The sequence below is a fragment of the Oryctolagus cuniculus genome, chromosome 20 (genome assembly GCF_051225735.1).
Source record: "Oryctolagus cuniculus isolate XC-2025 breed Fujian yellow rabbit chromosome 20, ASM5122573v1, whole genome shotgun sequence".
In the NCBI taxonomy this organism is placed as follows: Eukaryota; Metazoa; Chordata; class Mammalia; order Lagomorpha; family Leporidae; genus Oryctolagus; species Oryctolagus cuniculus.
Genome location: NC_142886.1, coordinates 21,492,072 through 21,513,075, shown reverse-complemented (window position 1 = coordinate 21,513,075; position 21,004 = coordinate 21,492,072). Strand labels below are relative to the sequence as shown.

Sequence of the window (21,004 nt, the reverse complement as noted above, 5' to 3'; positions counted from 1 at the left end):
CACAGTGCTGTGCAGGTCACACCCAGTGCTGCCCAGGTCATGCACAGTGCTGCACAAGTCACACACAGTGCTGCCCAAGTCACTCACAATGCTGTGCAGGTCACTGAATGCTGCCCGGGTCACAAACAGTGCTGCCCGGGTCACACAGAGTGCTGCCCAGGTTACACACAGTGCTGTGCAGGTCACAGAATGCTGCCCGGGTCACAAACAGTGCTGCCCAGCTCATGCACAGTGCTGCTCGGGTCACACACAGTGCTGCCGAGGTCATACACAGTGCTGGCCCTGTCACACAAAGTGCTGCTCAGGTCACACACAGTACTACAAGGTCACACACAGAGTGCTGCCCAGGTCACACACAGTGCTGCCCAGGTCACACAATGCTGCCCAGGTCACACACAGTTTTTCCCCAGCCCCTGTGTTCATCCATTCTTCTCTTCGCCGTCTTGAGCATGATTGCGTGATTTTTAACCTAGATTTACTGAGGACTAAGGCTTATCCAGGACCTAACCCATGGCTCTACAGAGGAAAATCTCTCTTTCTGTCTCTCTCTCTCCCTCTCTACCTCTCCAACTCTGCCTTTCAAACAAATAAAAAATAAATCTTTAAGTGCTCAGGGGCAGCTGAGACAGGAGGGCTGGCATTCACACAACTGCCTACGCAGTCTGTCATTACAATTGTTGTGTCCATATACACAGATTCACGGCTGTGAATCTTAGTGTGCCTGTACTTTACAACGGGGGTGTGTGGGGGGAAGCACAGTGTTGGGCTGGGTGTCATCTGTGGTATCCAAGTGCACTGAGGGTTTTGGTGGGCACCCCCGTGGGTGCAGGAGGGCCACGGGCCACCACTTTGAGGACCCTCCTCTTCCACGGGGCCCACGGACATCTGCAGGAGGAGCTGAGCCCAGGCCAGAGGCAGAGGGATGGGGGCATCGGTGAGGGTCTCAGTGCACTGGCTGCCATGCCCGCCCTCTTTCCCAAGGTGGGCTGGGCGCATCTGGATAGCAACATAAAAGGATAGAGATGAGTTTAACTGCTCTAAAAAGCAAAAACAAAAAGTGGGCTGCGCAGGAGCACAGCAGGGGCACAGGGGGTTGAGGTCATGGGGACGCCTGTCCCAGCAGGTAGAAGGGGAAGCTGAAGCCTGGAGTCCCACTGGGAGTGAGAGGGCCCAGAGCAGTGGAGCCCGAGGCTGGAGGGGAAGCTCACAAGGTAGGAAGGAGGTGGCCCCGAGCTGCGGGGGAGGAGGGAAGGGAAGAGGAAGGAACCCAAGCAGCAGGCAGAGGAGACCTCTGGGCAGGCGGAAGAAGCAAGGGCCTCTGAGAGGGGAAGCGGGGGCAGCTGGGGGGTGGGGGCAGGGATGAAAGCCCAATGGCCACACCTCCACACCAGTGACTTTTTCTCCTTGCCTCCCCTCCTGAAGTGGGCCCCCTGGATGCACCCTCCTTGTGAGGAATCCAGTTCAAGTCCTCGCTACTCTCTTCCAATCCAGCTTCCTGCTAGGCACATGCTGAGAGGCAGCCAGTGAGGGCCCAAGTACTTGGGCTCCCATCACCCACATGGGAGACCCGGTTGGCGCTCCATGCTCCTGGCCCAGTCCTGCCTGTTGCATGGTTCCTCTTCTGTGCAAAGAATGGGGTTGGGCCTTGAAGGGGAAAAGAGAAGGCCGCAGCTCCCAGAGCTTTCTAGGCAACAGAAGAGACCCCTGGTGGCAGAGCCTGTCCACTGCAGACCACCCTTCTCCAACAGTAGGGCTACAATTCCCAGGTCCCCCAAGAGAGCCGTGGCCATGTGACCCTGTCCAAGCCAATCGAAGGTGAGAGGAAGTTGTGGGCGTCACTTCCAGGCGTGGCCCCGAGGAGGGTGCTCAGTGCTCCTCCCTTGAGCTCCTCCTCCTCACTCGCTGTTGCTAGGACTTGAAGGCCTACCTCCTACCATGCAAATGATGACAATGACAATGACAATGACCCACACATGGCAAAGCCACCTCCTTGCCTGAGTCTCTAGATAAGTTTATGGTAAAGAACTCATTATCCACCTTGCATTGGTTTGTGGGAAAGAAAGAAACTTACAAGCTGTTTGAGTCCTTGCATTTTAAAAAATCATATAACTCGTTAATCAATTTGAATGGCAGAGAGAGAGAGAAACAGACATCCATTGGCTCACTCTCCAAATGCCTACAGCTGACCCCAGCTGGGAACTCCATCCAGGTCTACCATGTGAGTGGCGGGAACCCAACCACTGGAGCCATCACTGTTTTGGTTTGCTTTTGACAGCGCAGACTCAGCACAAAGGACATCCCCGGTACCCAGGACAACTTCGAGAAACATCACAGCTGAAAACTTTGGTCAGTTGATTTTTGGTTTTGGTTTCAATCAAGGCAAGAGGATTTTTTACTCTCTGTATGCCACAAGATTTGCTTTTGGTAAAGAAATCAGAACAGTTTGCGGCCGGCACTATGGCGTAGCAGGTAAAACTAGCTCCTGCAGTGCCACATCCCATATGGGAGCCAGTTCCAGTCCCAGCTGCTCCACCCACTCCACTCTCCACTGATGTGCCTGGGGAGGCAGTGCAAGGTGCCTCACGTGCTTAGACCCCTGCACCCACATGGAGACCCGAAGAAGCTCCTGACTTTGGCCTGGCCCAGCCCTGGCCTTCGTGGCCATTTGGAGAGTGAACCAGCAGATGGAAGACCCCTCTCTGTCTCTCCCTCTCTCTCTAACTGTGCCTTTCAAACAAATAAATAAATCTTTAAAAAAAGAAAAGATACCAAACATTTTGATCAGTTAGCGGCGAGGAGTCACAGAAAAAGCGCACTGGCAGGAACCCGGGAGAGCCTCGGCCAGTGCTCCCACTACAGGAGAGGAGACCGAGGCTCAGCAGTGGGAAGCTATTTTGGAGGGTCATAGGTCACGGTGTCAGAGCAGGACTAGGATCCCATTTGTGACCTCAGCCATGTCTGTCTCTGCCTCCCCACAGGCAGGAGGAGGCTGAAGCCACAGACCGTGTTCAGGAAGTGACGCTCCTGCTTCACCGAGCGTGCACAGCAGCCCCGGCAGCCACGAGGGGCAGCTCAGCAAGGCCACCAGGGGCCCAGGGTGCCCCACACCCTGTGCCTCTGCTTCGCCCAGAGCCTGGTCCGCTGAGGAGCCGTGGACGCGTCCACCTCAGCTGGACCAGTGCTTGGCCCTGGACCATGAGGACCACCAGGGAGGTGAGTCTCTGGGGACCTTGAACTGACCAGTGCCTACTTCTGTGTATTTACTTACTCATTTATATTTTTATTTATTTCTTTGTTTAAAGCAGAGAGATGGAGATCTTCCTTCTGCTGGCTCATTCCCCAAATGCCTGTAACAGCTGGGGCTGGGCCAGGCGGAAGCCCAGAGCCGAGAATTCACTCCAGGTCTCCCATGTGGGAAGCAGGGACCCATCTACTTGAAGGTGTGCACTGGCAGGAAACTGGAATTGGGGAGGAGCCAGGACTGAAACCCGGGCTCTGCAGTGTGGGAGCTGGGCATCCCCAGCAGCATCTTGGCTGGAACGCAGGAGTCCCAAGAGGCATCTGAACCACTGTGCCAAACACCCAGCCATGCCAAGAAAGTCCCTGTGGACCCCCGAGCGCTGTGGAGTAGCACCGCTGCCGCCGCAGGGCAGTGAAGCTGGGCCCCGCCTCCCCGCTCCCCCGCCTCCCCCGCGTGGCTGTGGCAGGGCCACCTCTGCCTCTCCTTCCCGCCGACCTCCGAGGAGGACACTCCCATCAGGGCTCGGCACTCAGATCCATCGTGCTCAGTGTCGCGGGGAGCAAGGCAGTCTTGGGGTTCATCCTGCAGGGTCACCTCTCTCACTCTCCCTGTGGCTGTGAGTACGGGGGCTTTCGGGTCAGCACTGGGCACGCCAGGCATGGAGCACAGGCCTCAGCTTCGTTTCCCCATGCAGCCTGAGCCGGAGCTTCAGAACTGGGCCAGGAACGACAGCTGTGGACTCCCAGCCAGCTTTACCCCAGGATGTAAGGGGTCCCTGGGTTATGGCTCAGCTCTTCATAAAACAGTGTATTCATTCCCACTCTGCTCTGTCACTTCTGAGTGGTAAGGGAGCATCGGGGGCATTTCTGGCCTCTTGCCATAAAACAAAACAAACAAACAAAAAATACCATCCAGCCCTCCCGCCAGCAACACTGCCTGAGACATTGTGGGGGAATTGTCAGTGTGCTTCCTGGCAGGGTTGCAAGTTCAGCCATGGCTGCCCTGAGCCATGGCGCTGGGGTGGAGGTGGGGCTTGGAGCACTCATAGAGGAGCCTGGGTGTTGCTTGGGAGGGGCACAGCTTTCCCCAGCAGATCTCCCGGGAGTCCCTGGGCTCTCTTGTCCTCTCCTCCCGCCTGTGTCCTGCAGTGGCTGCAGGCCAGGGCCACAGCAAGGCAGGAGCTGCCTCTCCCCCACCCCCCAGCAGAGGCAGTGTGGAGCAGCTGATGGGCAGGCAGGGAATACTCAGGCTGAGTTCAGCTGTTCAGCAAGGAGTCCCTTAGGCGGGGAGGACCAACACCCCATGTGCCCTGCTCAGCACCTCTGAGGCCTGACTCGTGCGGGGGGGGGGGGGGGGCCTGGACTGCTGCTGACAACAGAGATTGAAGCCAGAGAACACCCTGGAACTTGTGGAAGCCAATAGTTCCTGGCTGCTCCACTTCTGATCCAGCTCCCTGCTAATGTGCTGGGGAAAGCAGAGGAATACAGCCTGAGTGTTTGGGCCCCTGCCGCCCATGTGGGAAGACGAAGCACCTAGCTCTCAGCTTTGGCCTGGCTCAGCCCTGGCTGCTACATCCACCTGGGTAGTGAATGAACAGATGGAAGATCTCTCTGTCTCTTTCTTTCTGTAACTCTGTCTTAAATAAATAAATAAATCCTTATGTATGTATGTATGTATATATGTATTTTTTGACAGGCAAAGTTAGACAGTGAGAGAGAGAGAGAGAGAGAAAGGTCTTCCTTCCATTGGTTCACCCCCCCAAATGGCCGCTACAGCCAGCGTGCTGTGCCGATCTGAAGTCAGGAGCCAGGTACTTCCTCCTGGTCTCCCATGCGGGCGTAGGGCCCAAGCACATGGGCCATTCTCCATTGCCTTCCCGGGCCACAGCAGAGAGCTGGACTGGAAGAGGAGCAACCAGGATAGAACCAGCGCCCCAACCGGGAATAGAACCCTGGGTGCCAGTCCCGCAGGCAGAGGATTAACCAAGTGACCAATGGTGCCGGCCATAAGCCCTTATTTATAAAATGCAAAACCAAAAAAAGTAAAAAAAAAAAATCAGCAGGTAACGGAAAGCTATATTAAAGAATCAAATGCAAATTCTGGACGTGAAAAATATAAAAGCTGAACTTAAGAACTCATTAGATCAGTTTAACAGAAGACTGGAAACAGGTAAAGAAAGAATAAACTAGAAGGTAGGTAGAAGAAAGTGTCAGCCTGGAGTGTCAGGAGCCTAGAGACAGCACTTCTGAACACTGTGCACCGGGGACAGGGTGACGAGGTCGGGTGTAGGCATCACCGTCAACGTGTGAGGGCGAGGGTGAGGGCATCACAGCAGGAGTGGCTGAGAGACAGTGATTCAAGAGATAATAATGGCTGGTGCCATGGCTCACTAGGCTAATCCTCTGCCTGTGGCCCCAGCACACTGGGTTCTAGTCCCGGTCAGGGTGCCAGATTCTGTCCCATTTGCTCCTCTTCCAGGCCAATTCTCTGCTGTGGCCCAGGAAAGCAGTGGAGGATGGCCCAAGTGCTTGGGCCCTTGCACCCATGTGGGATACCTGGAGAGGGCACCTGGCTCCTGGCTTCGGATCGCAGTGCGCTGGCCGTAGCAGCCATTTGGGGGATGAACCAATGGAAGGAAGACCTTTCTTTCTTTCTTTTTTTCTTTTTCTTTTTTTTTGACAGGCAGAGTGGACAGTGAGAGAGAGAGACAGAGAGAAAGGTCTTCCTTTGCCGTTGGTTCACTCTCCAATGGCCGCCGCGGCCAGCACGCTGCGGCCGGCGCACCACACTGATCCGATGGCAGGAGCCAGGTACTTATCCTGGTCTCCATGGGGTGCAGGGCCCAAGCACTTGGACCATCCTCCACTGCACTCCCTGGCCACAGCAAAGAGCTGGCCTGGAAGAGGGTCAACCAGGACAGAATCCGGCATCCCGCACGGGACTAGAAACCGGTGTGCCGGCGCTGCAAGGTGGAGGATTAGCCTAGTGAGCTGCAGCGCCGGCCTCGACCTTTCTTTCTGTCTCTGTCTCTCACACTGTCCACTCTGCCTGTCCAAAAAAAAAAAAAAAAAGAAAAGAAAAGAAAGAAACTTGCAGAGGCCAGAAAGCAATGGGCTGGGCCCCCAGCTCCAGAGAGAACCGGCAGCTAAGCTCTCCAGCTCACAAAATTCTCCTTCAAAAATGGGAAAAAAAGACAATTGCACACCAAGAAAAATGACATTTCAAAGACTTTGTCACTAGACCAAGAAACAGCGAAGAGAGCACTTCAGGCTCCCATTGAAACCACAAGGGAATAAAAAGAATAAAGAACACAGGGAGTACAGAAGTGCATATTCCAAATTAATATGTATTTTACTAAATGATATAATCACATCTTCACAGCTGAAAAAGATACAGAGCGATAAACACGCGGTGGAACAGCACAAAAGATGGGAAGGGGGTCATGTGGTTGAGAGCCTATGTAAATCGGGGAGGTGGTGGAGTTCAAGCTGAGCAGACTAGCTGTTTGATAACCAGTCAAGGGGCCACATGGATGCCAGTTCAAGTCCCGGCTGCTCCACTTCTGATCCAGCTCTCTGCTGTGGCCTGAGAAAGCAGTGGAAGATGGCCCAGGTCCATGGGCCCCTGCACCTGTGTGGGAGTCCCAGAAGCAGCTCCTGGCTCCTGGCTTCGGATCGGCACAGCTCCAGCCATTGCAGCCAATTAGGGAGTGAACTAACCTCTCTCACTCTCTCTTTGCCTCTCCTTCTCTCTCTGGGTAACTCTGACTTTCAAATGAAGAAATAAATCTTTTATAGAAAATAAATAAAAAGGAACACAGTCTAGGGGCCAGCCCAGAGAGGGACGTGGACCATGTAAATGACTTTCTTCAAAATGTGACAAAGACACACAGAAAAGGTGGGACAAACAGGATAAATAGCCAGGTGATAAAATATAAGGGTATTTCATAACGTTAATGAGAAATGGAATCAAAAGATAAATTCATGTTTGTGCAATTTTTTTTGAAATCCAGGTATATGAGTAGTCTTCAAAAAGCTCAGGAACTGTTCTGTGAAAAGCCACACCTGGATTGCAAAATGTTTTTGCACCAAAATAAAGCTATTTGTCCACTTTTTCATGAACTATTTGAAGTACCCTCATATAAGCCAAAATATCAATAATTACCTTCAATACAAATGGATTAAATCATCCTTTCAAAAGACAGATATTGTCAAACTGCATTACAAAGCCTAACAACACGGTGGTTTATAACAGCACTCCTTAAAAATGAGGGGAGAAATTGAAAGTGAAAGGACAGATGATGTTACACTACGAAACCTGACACAGACATAGACACAGTCCGAAACACAGTCACAGTCACAGACACACACAGACATGGACACAGTAACAGTAACAGTCACAAACACACACACAGACACACACACAGTCACAGACATGGAAACAGACACGGTCACAGACACAGTCACACACACACAGACATAGACACAGTCACACACACACACAGACATGGACACAGACACAGTAAAAGTCACACACACACAGACACAGACACACACACAGACATGGACACAGACACAGAAACACACACAGACACAGACACAATCATGGACACAGACACATAGACACACACAGACACAGTCACAGACACACTACCATCAGCTGAAGTAACTGGAGACCGCGAAGTTCAGTCCGAGATGATGGGCACTAGGTGATGATGAAAGGGACCCAACCACCTAAAAAATCCCCCAAGTTTATTTGCACCTAGAAATGTAATCTCTGCATATATAAATCAGGAACCGATAAAACTGAAAAGAGACAGAAGTCTGTAACTATAGACCAAAAAACCTGAGTCACATAACAAAACAACTCATTTATATATGAAGCAACTTCGAAAGTTCATGGATATGGGGAATTAAAAGATGAGTTTACTTTGGTGTAAAAAATTTTGAGACCTATGTATAGCTTCTTCATAGTATGCATTTCCATGAACAAATGGAAGACTCCTTGTACTTATGTATGGTATAAAGGGCTTTCATAATGGCAGAAAACACATTTTCCCCCCAAATGCCCACTGCCACATTTACTAAAATATTGACAAAATGTTGAACCACACAGCAGGGCTAAACAAATTTCAAAGGATTAATATCATAAAGTTTCTCTACTGAAGTTAAGCAATAACTAGAAAATGCTAACTAAATAGCTAAATATTTGGGAATTAACCACCACAGGTCTAAATCAACCAATGGGTCAAAGAAGAAAAGCATAATGGACATTATATAATAGCTTGCATGGATTGGTAATAAAAATACAACATATCAAACTGGTCTGACACCGCTAAAGCCAATGCTTAAAGAGAAATAGATGGGGCCAGCACTGCGGCCTAGTGGGCATCCCATATGGGTGTCAGCTTGAGTCCCGGCTGCTCCACTTCCGATCCAGCTCTCTGCTGTGGCCTGGGAAAGCAGTGGAGATGGCACAAGTGCTTGGACTCCTGCACCAGCATGGGAGACCCGGAAGAAGCTCCTGGCTCCTGGTTTCAGACTGAGCCAGCTCCAGCTGTTGTGGCCATTTGGGGAACGAACCAGTGAATGGAAGACCTGGCTTTCTCTGTCTCTCCCTCTGTCTGTAACTCTTCCAAATAAATCAATAAATCTTAGAAAAGGAGAAATATATACCTTAAAATCCACACAAATAGAAAAGACAAAGACTAAAAACCAAAGAAACGAGCCTCTATGTCAATTGAAAAAAGAACTGCAGGGGCCAACACCGTGGCTCACTGGGTTAATCCTCACATATGGGCGCCAGGTTCTAGTCCCAGTTGCTCCTTTTCCAGTCCTGCTCTCTGCTGTGGCCCAGGAAGGCAGTGGAGGATGGCCCAGTACTTGGGCTCCTGCACCCACATGGGAGACTGGGAGGAAGCACCTGGCTCCTGGCTTCAGATCAGCACAGCTCCAGCTGTAGCGGCCATTTAGGGGGTGAACCAATGGAAGGAAGACCTTTCTGTCTCTCTCACTGACTATACATCTACCTGTCAAATAAACAAAAATAATATTAAAGGCATGAACAGAGAACTTGATCATGCAATAAAGTTAAAAAAAAGAAAGAACTGCAAAACATGTATTAGATAAGAATGAATTAATCATAAAAGAAATGAATAAAGTAAAACCAAAAGATAGAAATGATCAACATAATCAAAAGTTGGTTCTTTGAAAAGATAACCTGTTGTTCAGTAACCAAGAAAGAGAAAACAAAAATAGCCAGGACCAGGGATGAAAGGACATCCCTATGGATTTCAGATACAACAAGGGTGAAAGAATGAGTTCCTTTCTGCCAATAAATTTGATACAGGTTTTGATAGACAGTAGCTCTCACATTTTAGTTTGCAATCTCCAGGAGGTACCCAAGCCGCTGTTACGTCACCCATGAGGTCAAAGCTACTTTCATACTACTACTAACGTATCTGTCCTTTGATTAATTATAGGAGAAGAGCAGTTAAACTGCGGTTTGGACCATGACACCAAAGTGAAAGGGGGGGGGCATGAGGTGTCGGACGGGCTAGTGGCAGTTAGGTCAGTTAGCAGCACTTACTTTCACCAAAGCTATACAAGACTGTAAACCCTGCCTTCTGACTAGCTGTTTTTCTGTTCCTCATCTGATTGGCTAAATCTAGGCTTAATTTTCAGAATGGGGCCAGAGAGAGCCACTCCGTGTGTAGGAAGGGCAGATGCCCACAGGCTTTTTGGGCAGCTCCTCCCTAGGAGTCCCCCTCCTGTCTCACTTAGAATAAACCTTGCTTTATTCACCGTCCCTGTCCTCGTGGAAATTCTTTTTTGACATGAGACAAGAACCAAGATCCCCCTCATCTTCCCACAACAAAATACTATGGCAAAGTGGAGCCACCAGGACACAATCCGGTGCCCATAAGGGATGCCGGCATCACAGGTGGTAGCTTTATCCACTAGGCCACAACCACCCACCCCAGGAATCAGTCCTAACTGACCAATAAATGATGTGATAAAATCCACAATCCAAGTAAGACAAACTAAAGGGTAGGGTTTTAACGTTGATAGAGGATAAGTAGGATCTCACATTGCAGGTAAACTAAGAACCCACCATTATCAAACTTTAGTGTAATCTGAAAATAATTCATAATGATCTAAAAAGGGTTAAAACCCTCCCCTCCTTCCCAAAACTGAGGCCAGTTTTTACTCATATAATTTAGCCAAAAGAACAGACTATATATATATATATATATATATATATATATATATATATGAGTCCAGTTGTCTATACAATTTTCTTTTAACTTGGAAGCATAATTTTAAAGATTTAATTGACTTGAAAGGCAGTGAGGGGGTGAGACAGAGAGGGACCTTCCAACTGTTGGTTCCCTCCCCAAATGACTGCACCAGGACCCAGAATCCTGAAGTTCCAACTGGTCTTCCACATGGGAGTCAGGGCTCAAGTACTTTGGCCACCTTCTGGGCCTTCCCAGGCGTGTCAGCAGGCAGCTGGACCCGAAGCACAGCAGCCGGGACTCCACACAGTGCTCTTACAGAGCGCTGGTGTCCCAGATGGTGGCCGAATCCATTGTACTACAACACCGGCCCCAGAATTTTTTTTTTTTTTTTTTTTGGATAAGCAGAGTTAGAGAGAGAGAGAGAGAGAGAGAGAAAGGTCTTCCTTTTCCATTGGTTCACCACCCAAGTGGCTGCTATGGTGGGTGCGCTGCGCCGATCTGAAGCCAGGAACCAGATGCTTCCTCCTGGTCTCCCATGCAGGTGCAGGGCCCAAGCACTTGGGCCATCGTCCACTGCCTTCCCGGGCCACAGCAGAGAGCTGGACCAGAAGAGGAGCAGCCAGGACTAGAACCCGGTGCCCATATGGGATGCCGTCGCCACAGGTGGAGGATTAGCCAAATAAGCCACGGCGCTGGCCCAGAATTATTCTTAACATGTAGTGAGTTTACTTATGAGTATCTTTACAATGTCATGTTCATTTCTAATAAAACAAACATCAGTAAAGCTTCAGAACTGCAGTCTCAGGGTAAAAGGTCTTCTGACACCAACTACAAAGGACGTAGGAGATGGGAACTGTCCTTGAAGAACCTGCGTCCATAACTCACAGCCTTCTCCCACAGAGACTCACAGACTCAGGTGGTTTCACTGGTGAATTTTTCTCGTTATTCAGGAAACAAAAATGTTTACAGTGGGGAAAAACAGAATTGTCATGAGAAACGTAATGCAGCCCGAGATACTAAACATCTGGATCCACATCCACCTGGTTTTCCCTTTTTAAAATTAATTTACTTGACGAGCAGTGTTCCAGAGAGGGAGAGACAGAAGAGATCTTGCATCTGCTGGTTCACTCCCAGATGGCTCCGATAGCCAGGGCTGGGCCACACTGAAGCCAGGAGCTTTATCAGGATCTCCCACATGGGTGCAGGGGCCCAAGCACCTGGGCCATCTTCCACTGCTTTTCCAGGCCATTCGCAGGGAGCTGGATCAGAAGTGGAGCAGCCAGAAATCAAATGGTACCTACATGGGGTGCTGGTGCTGCAGGCGGAGGATTTACCCACTAGGACACAATGCAGACTTCCCATCTGGTTTTTTCAAAACATTTATTTGAAAGGCAAACTGACACAAAGAGACAAACATATTCCAATTGATATGGTGCACCAGCGTTGCGAGTGATGACTTAACCCACTGTGCTTCAGAACCAACACTCTCCATCTCAGTTCTGATGACGTTGTTCCAGGTCTACTTCAGATACACCCTAAAATTATTTTCAAATAACTTATTTAAAAATTTCTTAGGTGGCCTGAATCTTCATTTGTTGAAAACGCTCAAGTTCTGGAAAGTTACCAACAAATCTTTATATTTTTATAGAAGATTCATTTACTTATTTGAAAGTCAGAGCTACATTGAGAGGAGAGGTAGCGAGAGAGAGAGAGAGAGAGAGAGAGAGAGAGAGAGAGAGAGAGAAGGAAGCAGGGAGGAAGGGAGGGAGAGGGAGAGGGAGAGAGAGGTCTTCGATTCGCTGGTTCATTCTCAGTTGGCTGCAACGGCCAGAGCCATGCCAGTCAGTAGCCAGGAGTCAGGAGCCTCTTCTGGGTCTCCCATGCACCTGTAGGGGCCCAAGCACTTGGGTCATCTTCTACTACTTTCCCAGAGCATAGCAGAGAGCTGGATCGGAAGTGGAGCAGCCAGGTCCCGACCGGCGCCCATATGGGATGCTGGCACTGCAGGAGGCGGTTTACCTGCTATGCCACAGCACTGGCCCCTGCCTACAGATCTTAATAGACCCTCTGGCCAGTTCCTTTGTATGCATCACACAGCCACCACACACAATGGAATGGGCCATGGGCTCTGGCCAGGTCTGGACCTTTCAGGGCCAGTGTCTCCATGGCCAGTGATTAGGATATCAGGACGACACAGGGACAAGGCAAAGATTTGTGTATGTTCAACTTTTATTAATGAGATACAAGAGGTATGCAGAGACTTCTGGGAAATTCTTCCCTTGAGAGAGGCAACAGGAAGCAGCTCTTCTTTCTGGACAAGGATGCACCTAGGGAATGCGGTCCAGATCATCTCAGAGGGCAGAGGAAAAAATTACAGACGCAGAATAACACGGATAAACCAATCCCCAGAGCGCAGTCTTCCTTTCATTGGGTGGTGTGAGCTTCCCGTTCCTTCAACTTTTGGGTTGGGGTTTCACTCTCTTGCCACAGTAAGCATTTCAAGTCCAGAATTCATTATTTAAGGAAATGCTGCTTGGTATTACAGATGTACAAAGTGAGACGCACCTGCGCTGTGCCTAAACAAAGGCATCTCGTACACATTCACGCTGCACTGTGGTGTGTGGCTACCACTGATACCTGTGGCATGCTGTACCGTTAACTGTATACAGCTGAGGAGTGGTGCTGGCGTGTGAGTTAACCCGTTGCCAATGCAGAGGTGCTACAAGGGACCTGCCTATGCTCAGTGCCGTCCTGGGATGCTGACTATCTCTGATGAAGAACAGGTCAAGGCATTTGCTTCCAGACGGGACCAGAGGCCTGTTGTTTATCTGTCCATACAATATCCTAGGAAGCACAAAGGACCCTTTAGGACGACCTCTCCCTTTCGGGGGCTTACTGAGTGCTGAAACGGGAAGGTCTTCTCCGTCTTCACAACAGAGCCAGCTCTAGCCCCTTGCTGCTAATGTCCACCTGGAGATGACAGCACCATCAAGGGATCCTTTGCTGAACTGTGTTTCTCCAAGGCCTGAAATTTCATTGTATTTGGTTTCCTCTGGTAAGCACATGGGACAGCAGGAAGTAAGTACTTTGGTGTAACATGTGCTGACTGAATCCCCAGGAGAAGCCACCACTACGCCTTCAGTCCCCTCCCCTCCACCTCGGGGAAATGTATCTTCAGGATCACAACTAATTAGCTACAGGTCTGCAGAATCCTTGTGTTTCAGGAGAAAACAAGAATCTAAGCGAACTGTACTTTAAGGAAGAGGTTTTATGGAACCCACATTTCCTGTCTACTCTCCTTCGACTTTCTGGCTGCAAAATGGATACAACTCATGCACAAAGATGCGATTCATGAACCAGTGTGTTTTCTCTAACTATGGAGAGGCGGTTGTGGGGAGCAACTCGGACTAGACTAAGTTACTGGAATTAAGACTTATTCTATGCATCTGCTCTCCCACAATATGGCGCTGGGAGAGGAGGAAACAGCTTCTACGCAGCTGCCTCTTGCCAACTTGAGTGATGACCTCCAGGAGCTGATCCTGCTCCTGATTGGAGGAGAGCAGCGTACTCGGCGTGTGGGCAGCCGAGTTGGGATTGGCGGAGGAGGACTATAAAGGAGGAGAGAGACGGCATGCAGGAGGAACATCTGAAGGAACACCTGAGCAGCCCCCGAGTGAGCCGGCCGGCGGTGTGCCGCTCCCCCGCGGAAGTGGGGAAAGTGGCTAGGGGGAACCGCCCTTCTACGGAGGTGGAAGGGTCAGTAGCCAACCCGGGAAGAACCAGCAGCAAACCCGGGGAGGGCCGAGCAGACAAAAGAACAGCGCAGGGTCCTGTGTCGTTCCTCCACGAAGACGGGGAGCGACAGCGGTAACCTTTGAGATCAAGTACCTGTGCTTCCAGTTGTGCCACTGTGATCCTGGAGGGGAAACAGCAAACTGTCTGGGACTCTGGTGTCTGCATCGACACAGCTCTGGCTATTAAGTAAAACATCAAGTGGCGACTTAAAGGCCTAAAGAGTGATTTACTCAAGAGGGCATGTCTGTTCTCACTTAAGTCGGTTTCCATTGTCTTCAGGAATCATCTGTACTTGGGCCCCTGCATCCATGTGGGAGACCCAGAAGCAGCTATTGGCTTTGGCCTGCCCCAGCCAGGTCATTGTGGCCATTCTGTGGGAGTGAATCAGTGGAGGGAAGATCTGTCTCTCCTTCTCTTTAACTCTGTATTTCAAATCAATAAATCTTTCAAAAAAAACAGAGAATTATCTGTGAAATCACTGGGTGAGCAAACCCCTCCCCCCAGTATACTAAACAAGTCAGCACTTGCCTGACTGGTCACAACCCACACATCTCTTCCATAGTCTGTATTGTGATTAAGTGTATAACGGAACACATGCACGTTTGGATCATTTTCTATGTTCCATCTAATACTATGTTGTCAATATCTACCATTCAGATCAATACTGAAGAAAAAAGTGTGTTCTACCAAGAAAAGTGGAAAGAGATCCTCTCTTATGACAACATATGGAGGCTGGTGCTGTGCCAGCCTCCCATATGGGTGACAGTTCGAGTCCTGGCTGCTCCACTTCTGATCCAGCTCTCTGCTATGGCCTGGGAAAGCAGTAGAAGGTGCCCAAGTCCTTCGGCCCCTCCTGCATCTGTGTGGCAGACCTGGAGGAAGCTCAGTACTTCTGGTTTCGGATCAGCTTAACTCCAGCAGTTGTGGCCACTTGGGGAGTGAACCAGTGGATGGAGGACCTCTCTCTCTGCCTCTCCTCTCTCTGTGTAACTCTGACTTTTAAATAAATAAATAAATCTTTAAAAAAGAAACACAACACATATACACTTCTGAACTTTTTTTTTTAAGATTTATTTATTTATTTGAAAGGCAGAATGAGAGAAGGGGCAGGGGAGAGAGTGAGAACAAGAGGTCTTCCATCTGCTGGTTCATTCTCCAAATGCTCCCTAAAGCTGAGGCTGGGCCAGGCCAAAGCCAGGAGCCAGAAACTCCATCTGGGTTCCCGCAAGGGCAGGAAGAATGTAAGCACTTGGACCATCATCACTGCTTCTCAGGCACATCAGCAGGGAGCTGGATTGGAAGCACAGAGGAGCTGAAACTCAAACTAGGCACTCCAACACAGAGTGAGAGTGTTCCAAGCAGTAGCTTAACCTGCTGTGCCACATTGCTCACCTGGGCCCACTTCTGCTCTACTTCAGCTGAACTACGTGGTTATAGGCCAAAGTTTCTGATAAAATGATCACTTCACAGTCAAGTAGGTTTTATGAATATGCCACATAGAACTTACTATAGTGTATTCTAATTTTTCTTAACAAAAATGGACAGAAGGCAAAATGAAAAAAATTTTATTTCCTGTGTTTTATCCACTGTCAATACTGTATTTTTGATGCAATATATTTGCCAAAAAGAAAAACCCAGCTTTTGTTTTCCATTTTAAACAACTACAATATTTACAAGCTGTTTAGAGTAACACTCAGACGCACACACACTCACAGACACGCGCGAGTACATGGATCCTCACCTCCGGTTTATACTGAATGCTGGTAAAGGCAATGAAGACTTTCCGGAGCCCATGATCAGAAAAAGGAAACCCATTTTTCTTCCCCACACCTACTTTCCAAGAGTCAGTTTAAATTCTTCCTTCCATTTCCTCATGCAGAGCTCACTGCCAGACTTGCGTAAGGTTAACATAGTTTTTACAGTTTACTTCAACTATAAGCTTATAAAATGCATAAGCAGACATGATCTCACCCCCCCCCCCACCACCACCCTGTTTCTTTTATTTTGGTGTAGAATCAAGCTTCATATATAAAAAATCTTGTTCAACCACAAGTACATAAACCAAGAGTCATCTGGAGCAGCCATCTCATTCTCTCCCATGTCTCTCTCTTAATTCCAGGTGTCTCCTCACCCAGGCAGTAACACTCAGGAACTCCTCCCTATCTCGGTGTTAGACAACCTTTGTTCCTTCTAGCGTGGCTCCACTGAATCACAGATGGTCAGGACAGAGCTGAGGCATAAGAAGAAAGGTATAACCCTATATAATAGGTATGAGTCTGAGAACAAAGTTGTCATATAACCTTGCACTGACAATCAGCTCTAGTTGCCCCCAAAAATGTTATGCTGGTTCTACAAAATGGTAGATAACAAATCATAAATAGTTGTCTTAATTCAGAAAGAATATGTGGCTTATAGGCAATAAAGAAAAATAATTACATGTTAATTCTTGACAGATAACTCAGGTGAGGTGTTTCAAAGCAGAAAATACAATTCTGTTTCAAACAATTAATACTCCACTCATATCCTATCAGGCTTATTTGTATAATAATTTCTTCCAATCTCAGTCCTTACCTAAATATGTTAACAGGTTAAAAATGAGAAGGCTTGCATATATATCAACCAAATTGTTTTTCAAGAAGAGAAATGGAAAAAAAAAGGGGGGGGGGATGGCTTTCTAATGCCTGATAATAATAAAAAAAAGCTACACATATCTACTTTTCCTCTTTCTCCAGATCAGTAAAACCCAATATCTACAAAAGACTTAACCAGAAGGCTCAAAGCCCATTAACAGGTTACCACCTTCGCCTTGATTGACAATATTGTCTCATTTTGGAATGAAAAGAAAAGGCTCTAGAATAAAAAGGGATATTTTATACCTCATCTGAACAGTGTATCATTTCAAAAGAAAAAGCTAACAGGGTGTACGTGCATACAAAATAACTTCATATGAATATGTTGAAATACAAAAAAGAATGAGAATGAACACTGCTGAGGACTTAAAATAACCCAGAAAGGGCTTGTCCATGTTCATGGGAAAGCAATTAAATATTAAAATTAGTTAACAGTCTAGGCAGCAGTTGATGATTTAGCAGCTAGTAAACATAAATCCAAGAATTCTCACACAAAACTACCACTATCATCTTTTTCTCAAGTCCAAGGTAAATTTAGGAGGAAGGATGAGTGAAAAATTAGCTACAAGAAAAAGACCGCTTTAGACACTGGGCGGGTCCTGAGCAGAGAAGACCCAGTCCTGGACGAACGACTCGGGACATCAGTCTCCGGTCTGTAGGCAGGAGCAGGAGGCCGCTCAGATGGGAGCTGTTCTTTCATGTTCTCGTGTGAGAGGGAAAGCAACCCGGAGAGAAAACCACATCTCCTTACTGAGCTCCAGTTTCCTGTGTAAAGCCCTGTGCTTTCACTGCCTTATGTTTAGTACACAGAGTAGTTTTCCATACCTCACTTGGGACAGAAATGTTGTCTATTTCTGTTTCAACAATCAGTAGAAGTATTTCAGATGTCCTTGATATAGTTCAAATCTAATGGAATCTAATCCTCCAGTAACAGAAACCCATAGAAAGGAGAACCTAAACTTGTTCTCTAATTTCCTGCAAGGCAAATATCTCCTCTTACTGTGAAATACACAAAGCGGGCCTCACCACACACTCTCCTACCTTTCTTAAACATCAACATCCTGCGTTCATCTAGATCTTGGGAAAAATTAAAGTTCTTTAGCAAAAAGTCAACATTTAGAGTCTTAAAAATGTTGAAAATGATGTAAAAACCAGGGTTATACCAAGGTATGAGGTGAAAGGTTAACCAAAAACTTAGTGCAGAGCGACTTACAACTCATTCCAGGACTGCCCTTCCTCAAAACTGGGTTGGGGGTGGGGCCAAATCAAACAAGGAGAAACAAAGATTTCAATCATGCAGCTCTTATTTAAAAGGAAATAAAAAGCTAGTGTTTTAATTACATTTTTTTTTTCAAATTAGGGAACTCTGAAAGCCTTGGCAGTTATGAACTAAAGATGAAAAAGGTCAAGCAAAGAATCTAAACAAATGACTCAGTATTCTGGGGGTTAGAGTAGGGCAGGGATAAGACATTTATGAGCAATTTAATTAGTGAAAGTATGCTTATTTCTATATAATAATTTAGATCAAATTAAGACATAAATCGTTCTTCAATTTCCCTCAGTGTAATTAGAAAAGTAATATGACTTCAGAGTCAATATGTTTAACAACTCAAGTCCTTCTGAGTGAGTTCCAATTTTTTATTTCTCTTTGGGAAAATGAATTATCTTCCACCTAAGATGGCAAATAATCTGCTTCTCTCTTTCCACTGAGGCAATGACCATGAAAAAAATCATATTCATCTCAGAAAGGGAACAAGCAGCAGGAAGCATAATTCCTTTGAGAAAATCTAGACTACCTATAGACAAATAGATGACAGATAGACAGCTCATACATTCAGTGTTAGAAAAAAGAAAACCAACACTGAACTTTGATGGTATGCTGTAGATTTGCCCAAATGAGGCAAATACAGAACATAATGATACTATTAGGGATATACATGTTAAAGTGGTCAATTTAGAAAGGATATCTTTGTGTAGAGGTTCAGTAAATCATTCGAAAATATCTTTACACAGTAAATTTTGCAAAGTGTGAAGTCTACAGAAATGTCAACACAAGGCACACTGGGTTCTAAATGAACACCAACTTTAAAATTAGAAAAAGGGAAAATAGATATGTTTTGAAGTAGAAATGCAGTAAGATTTTATAATCTAGCTATTTAATTTCTTAGTTTCATTCCTTCTAGTGTAATATTATGCTATGTTCTGAGATCTCTATCAGAATTAGTAGAAAAACAGCTTTTCTCTCCTGCCACCTCATCCAGAGATACTCTAAGCATGTGCGGTCCAACAGTAGCCACCAGGCACATACAGCTACTGAGCAACTGACACATGGCTAGTACCACATGTTGAAGTAGTAATACTTTTGGGTATTTTGGATTGAATAACATGTCTCAGAATCAGTTTTACCTGCTTCTTCTTACTATCTACTCACAGGGGGTGGAAAGATGGCTGCTCCTAAATGATCACAAGAGATGTACAATTTTCTTTGGAGTTTCAAACCAAAAGAGACAATTTTCTTACAAATTTAAAAAACACTAAAAGTTGCAAATTAAATCTAAGTTGCAGTTCCCATGTAACCTAATTGTAAATCTGAGTTATATATTTCCCTGAATACAACCTTTCTAAAAAAAAACCAATATAATTTATGAGACAACATATGAATTAAGTCAATTTCACAGTTATAAATATTTCAAATTACATGTACACACTATAAATTACAGAAAATAAAATTCAAGTAATAGAAAAAGAAATGAAGGGGGAGTAAAAAGCAAGTTATTAAAGAGGAATTGAACAATATGAACTGCACCATTTGGATAATTTTGCTTGAAAAAATTTTACTTGATTAACTGAACTGTGTATGAATAACTTCAAGAGCTCCGAACTCTTCAATAAAAATCAAGCAATCCTTTCTTCAGGTTCCCGGACATTCATCATCTTCTGTGAAGAGCCAAAGCAGTTTCTTCCCAGAATGGACCCCAGCAGAGCTGGCCCCACGTGGAGAGCAGCAGGGCACACAGGTGCACACTGCATCAAGCTCACCTGAAATGTGGACGCAGAGGCTGGCAGTAGTGTCCACACGGTTGATCCACTGACCACTACCAGCTCTGGGAAGTGTCACGGATGAAGCTGGGTATGTCTTGAGACCCCATGTTCATTTTAAAGAACACGTTCAAAGTACTGGCATGAAGTAGATTACTAACAGAAAACGAACAGCACAGTTCCTGTTTTCTATGTTTCCAAGGAAAGGGGTGGGGTTAATCCCAAAGGCAATTTAAATAATGGGATTTTATTTTTATATATAAATAAATGTTCTGAGAAACCTCAGACTTTAGTGCATTGTTGTAAAAAAATTAGTGCAGTTTTTTCATTAAAGTTTTTAGCGCTCAAGGAATAAGATAAATCTCTGTCTGTTCATAGTCTCTTTTACTGTACATTAAACTTTTATACTGCTATGTGTCAAGCTGAACGCTTCTACTCTGGTTTTTCAAAATCAAGGTAAATGGATTTCATGTTCTAGGACAAAACATGGCAATTATTTTTGGCAAAGAAATTAGAAAAATATGAAATCATAGTTTAGAAATGAAGACTTTGTTGATTTAAAGCATAGGCAATGCATAGGAAAAACCTTTCTTAAAGATGTATTTTAACTGAACTTTATCCTTCATGCAAAATGTCTTCTTGGCAGCTAACTTAAAAAAATATTTCAGCTTTACTTGGGGACGGGAACAGTGACAGGAGTCAAGGTGACGGGGGAAGGAGAGGCGCTTAACCAAGCCCACTCTGTTTTCAAGTCTGTCCCACAGAGGATCAAAGTGACACCTGCAGGCAGCTTCTGCTGGCCCCCCCTTTCTCCAATTCTTTGGACTGGAGAGGAAGAGAAATAGAGCAGAAAACATGGGCTCACACTTCAGCCCCAAGTTCTAATACCCCAGTTTCAATGACAGTCACATATTTATCATCAATCTGGACCAGAAGCACTGCCTTGTCGATGTGGGATCTAGTACCTGGATCTCTGCTGCAAGGCACCCATCGGTGAATCACCTAATGATTCAGAATAAAACAAGACATTAGTGGCAGAGAACTCGAGTGTACTCAAAC

The 21,004-nt window shown here is 46.7% G+C and overlaps 2 protein-coding genes across 43 annotated transcripts in view; one reads left to right on the top strand and one right to left on the bottom strand.

Moving 5' to 3' along the window:
- Positions 1-21,004, top strand: part of LOC108175596 (uncharacterized) — a 157,956-nt gene that overhangs the window by 66,306 nt on the left and 70,646 nt on the right. For 7 of the 31 annotated variants that reach the window (XR_016226557.1, XR_016226559.1, XM_089322240.1 and 4 more), the window contains 3 exons: positions 2,979-3,213; positions 3,303-3,440; positions 14,934-18,685. The exons of 2 other annotated variants lie outside the window; for them this stretch is intronic. Coding sequence is in view for 7 of the 29 variants with exons in the window: in XM_089322230.1 (XP_089178356.1) it covers positions 2,979-3,213; positions 19,822-19,998 (412 nt within the window). In the remaining 22 variants the exon portion in view is untranslated. Of the gene's footprint in view, positions 1-1,120; positions 1,212-2,275; positions 2,347-2,978; positions 3,214-3,302; positions 4,910-14,933; positions 18,686-19,821; positions 20,231-21,004 lie in introns of those variants that run through there. 22 more of the 31 variants (XR_016226554.1, XR_016226552.1, XR_016226558.1 and 19 more) reach the window with 9 other exon arrangements.
- The window catches only part of PCNX1 (pecanex 1), a 188,854-nt gene continuing 183,675 nt past the window's right edge, over positions 15,826-21,004 (bottom strand). For all 12 annotated transcript variants that reach the window (XR_007911684.3, XR_016226549.1, XM_051826049.3 and 9 more), the window contains one exon: positions 15,826-20,947. Coding sequence is in view for 10 of the 12 variants with exons in the window: in XM_051826049.3 (XP_051682009.2) it covers positions 20,807-20,947 (141 nt within the window). In the remaining 2 variants the exon portion in view is untranslated. The remainder of the gene's footprint in view (positions 20,948-21,004) is intronic.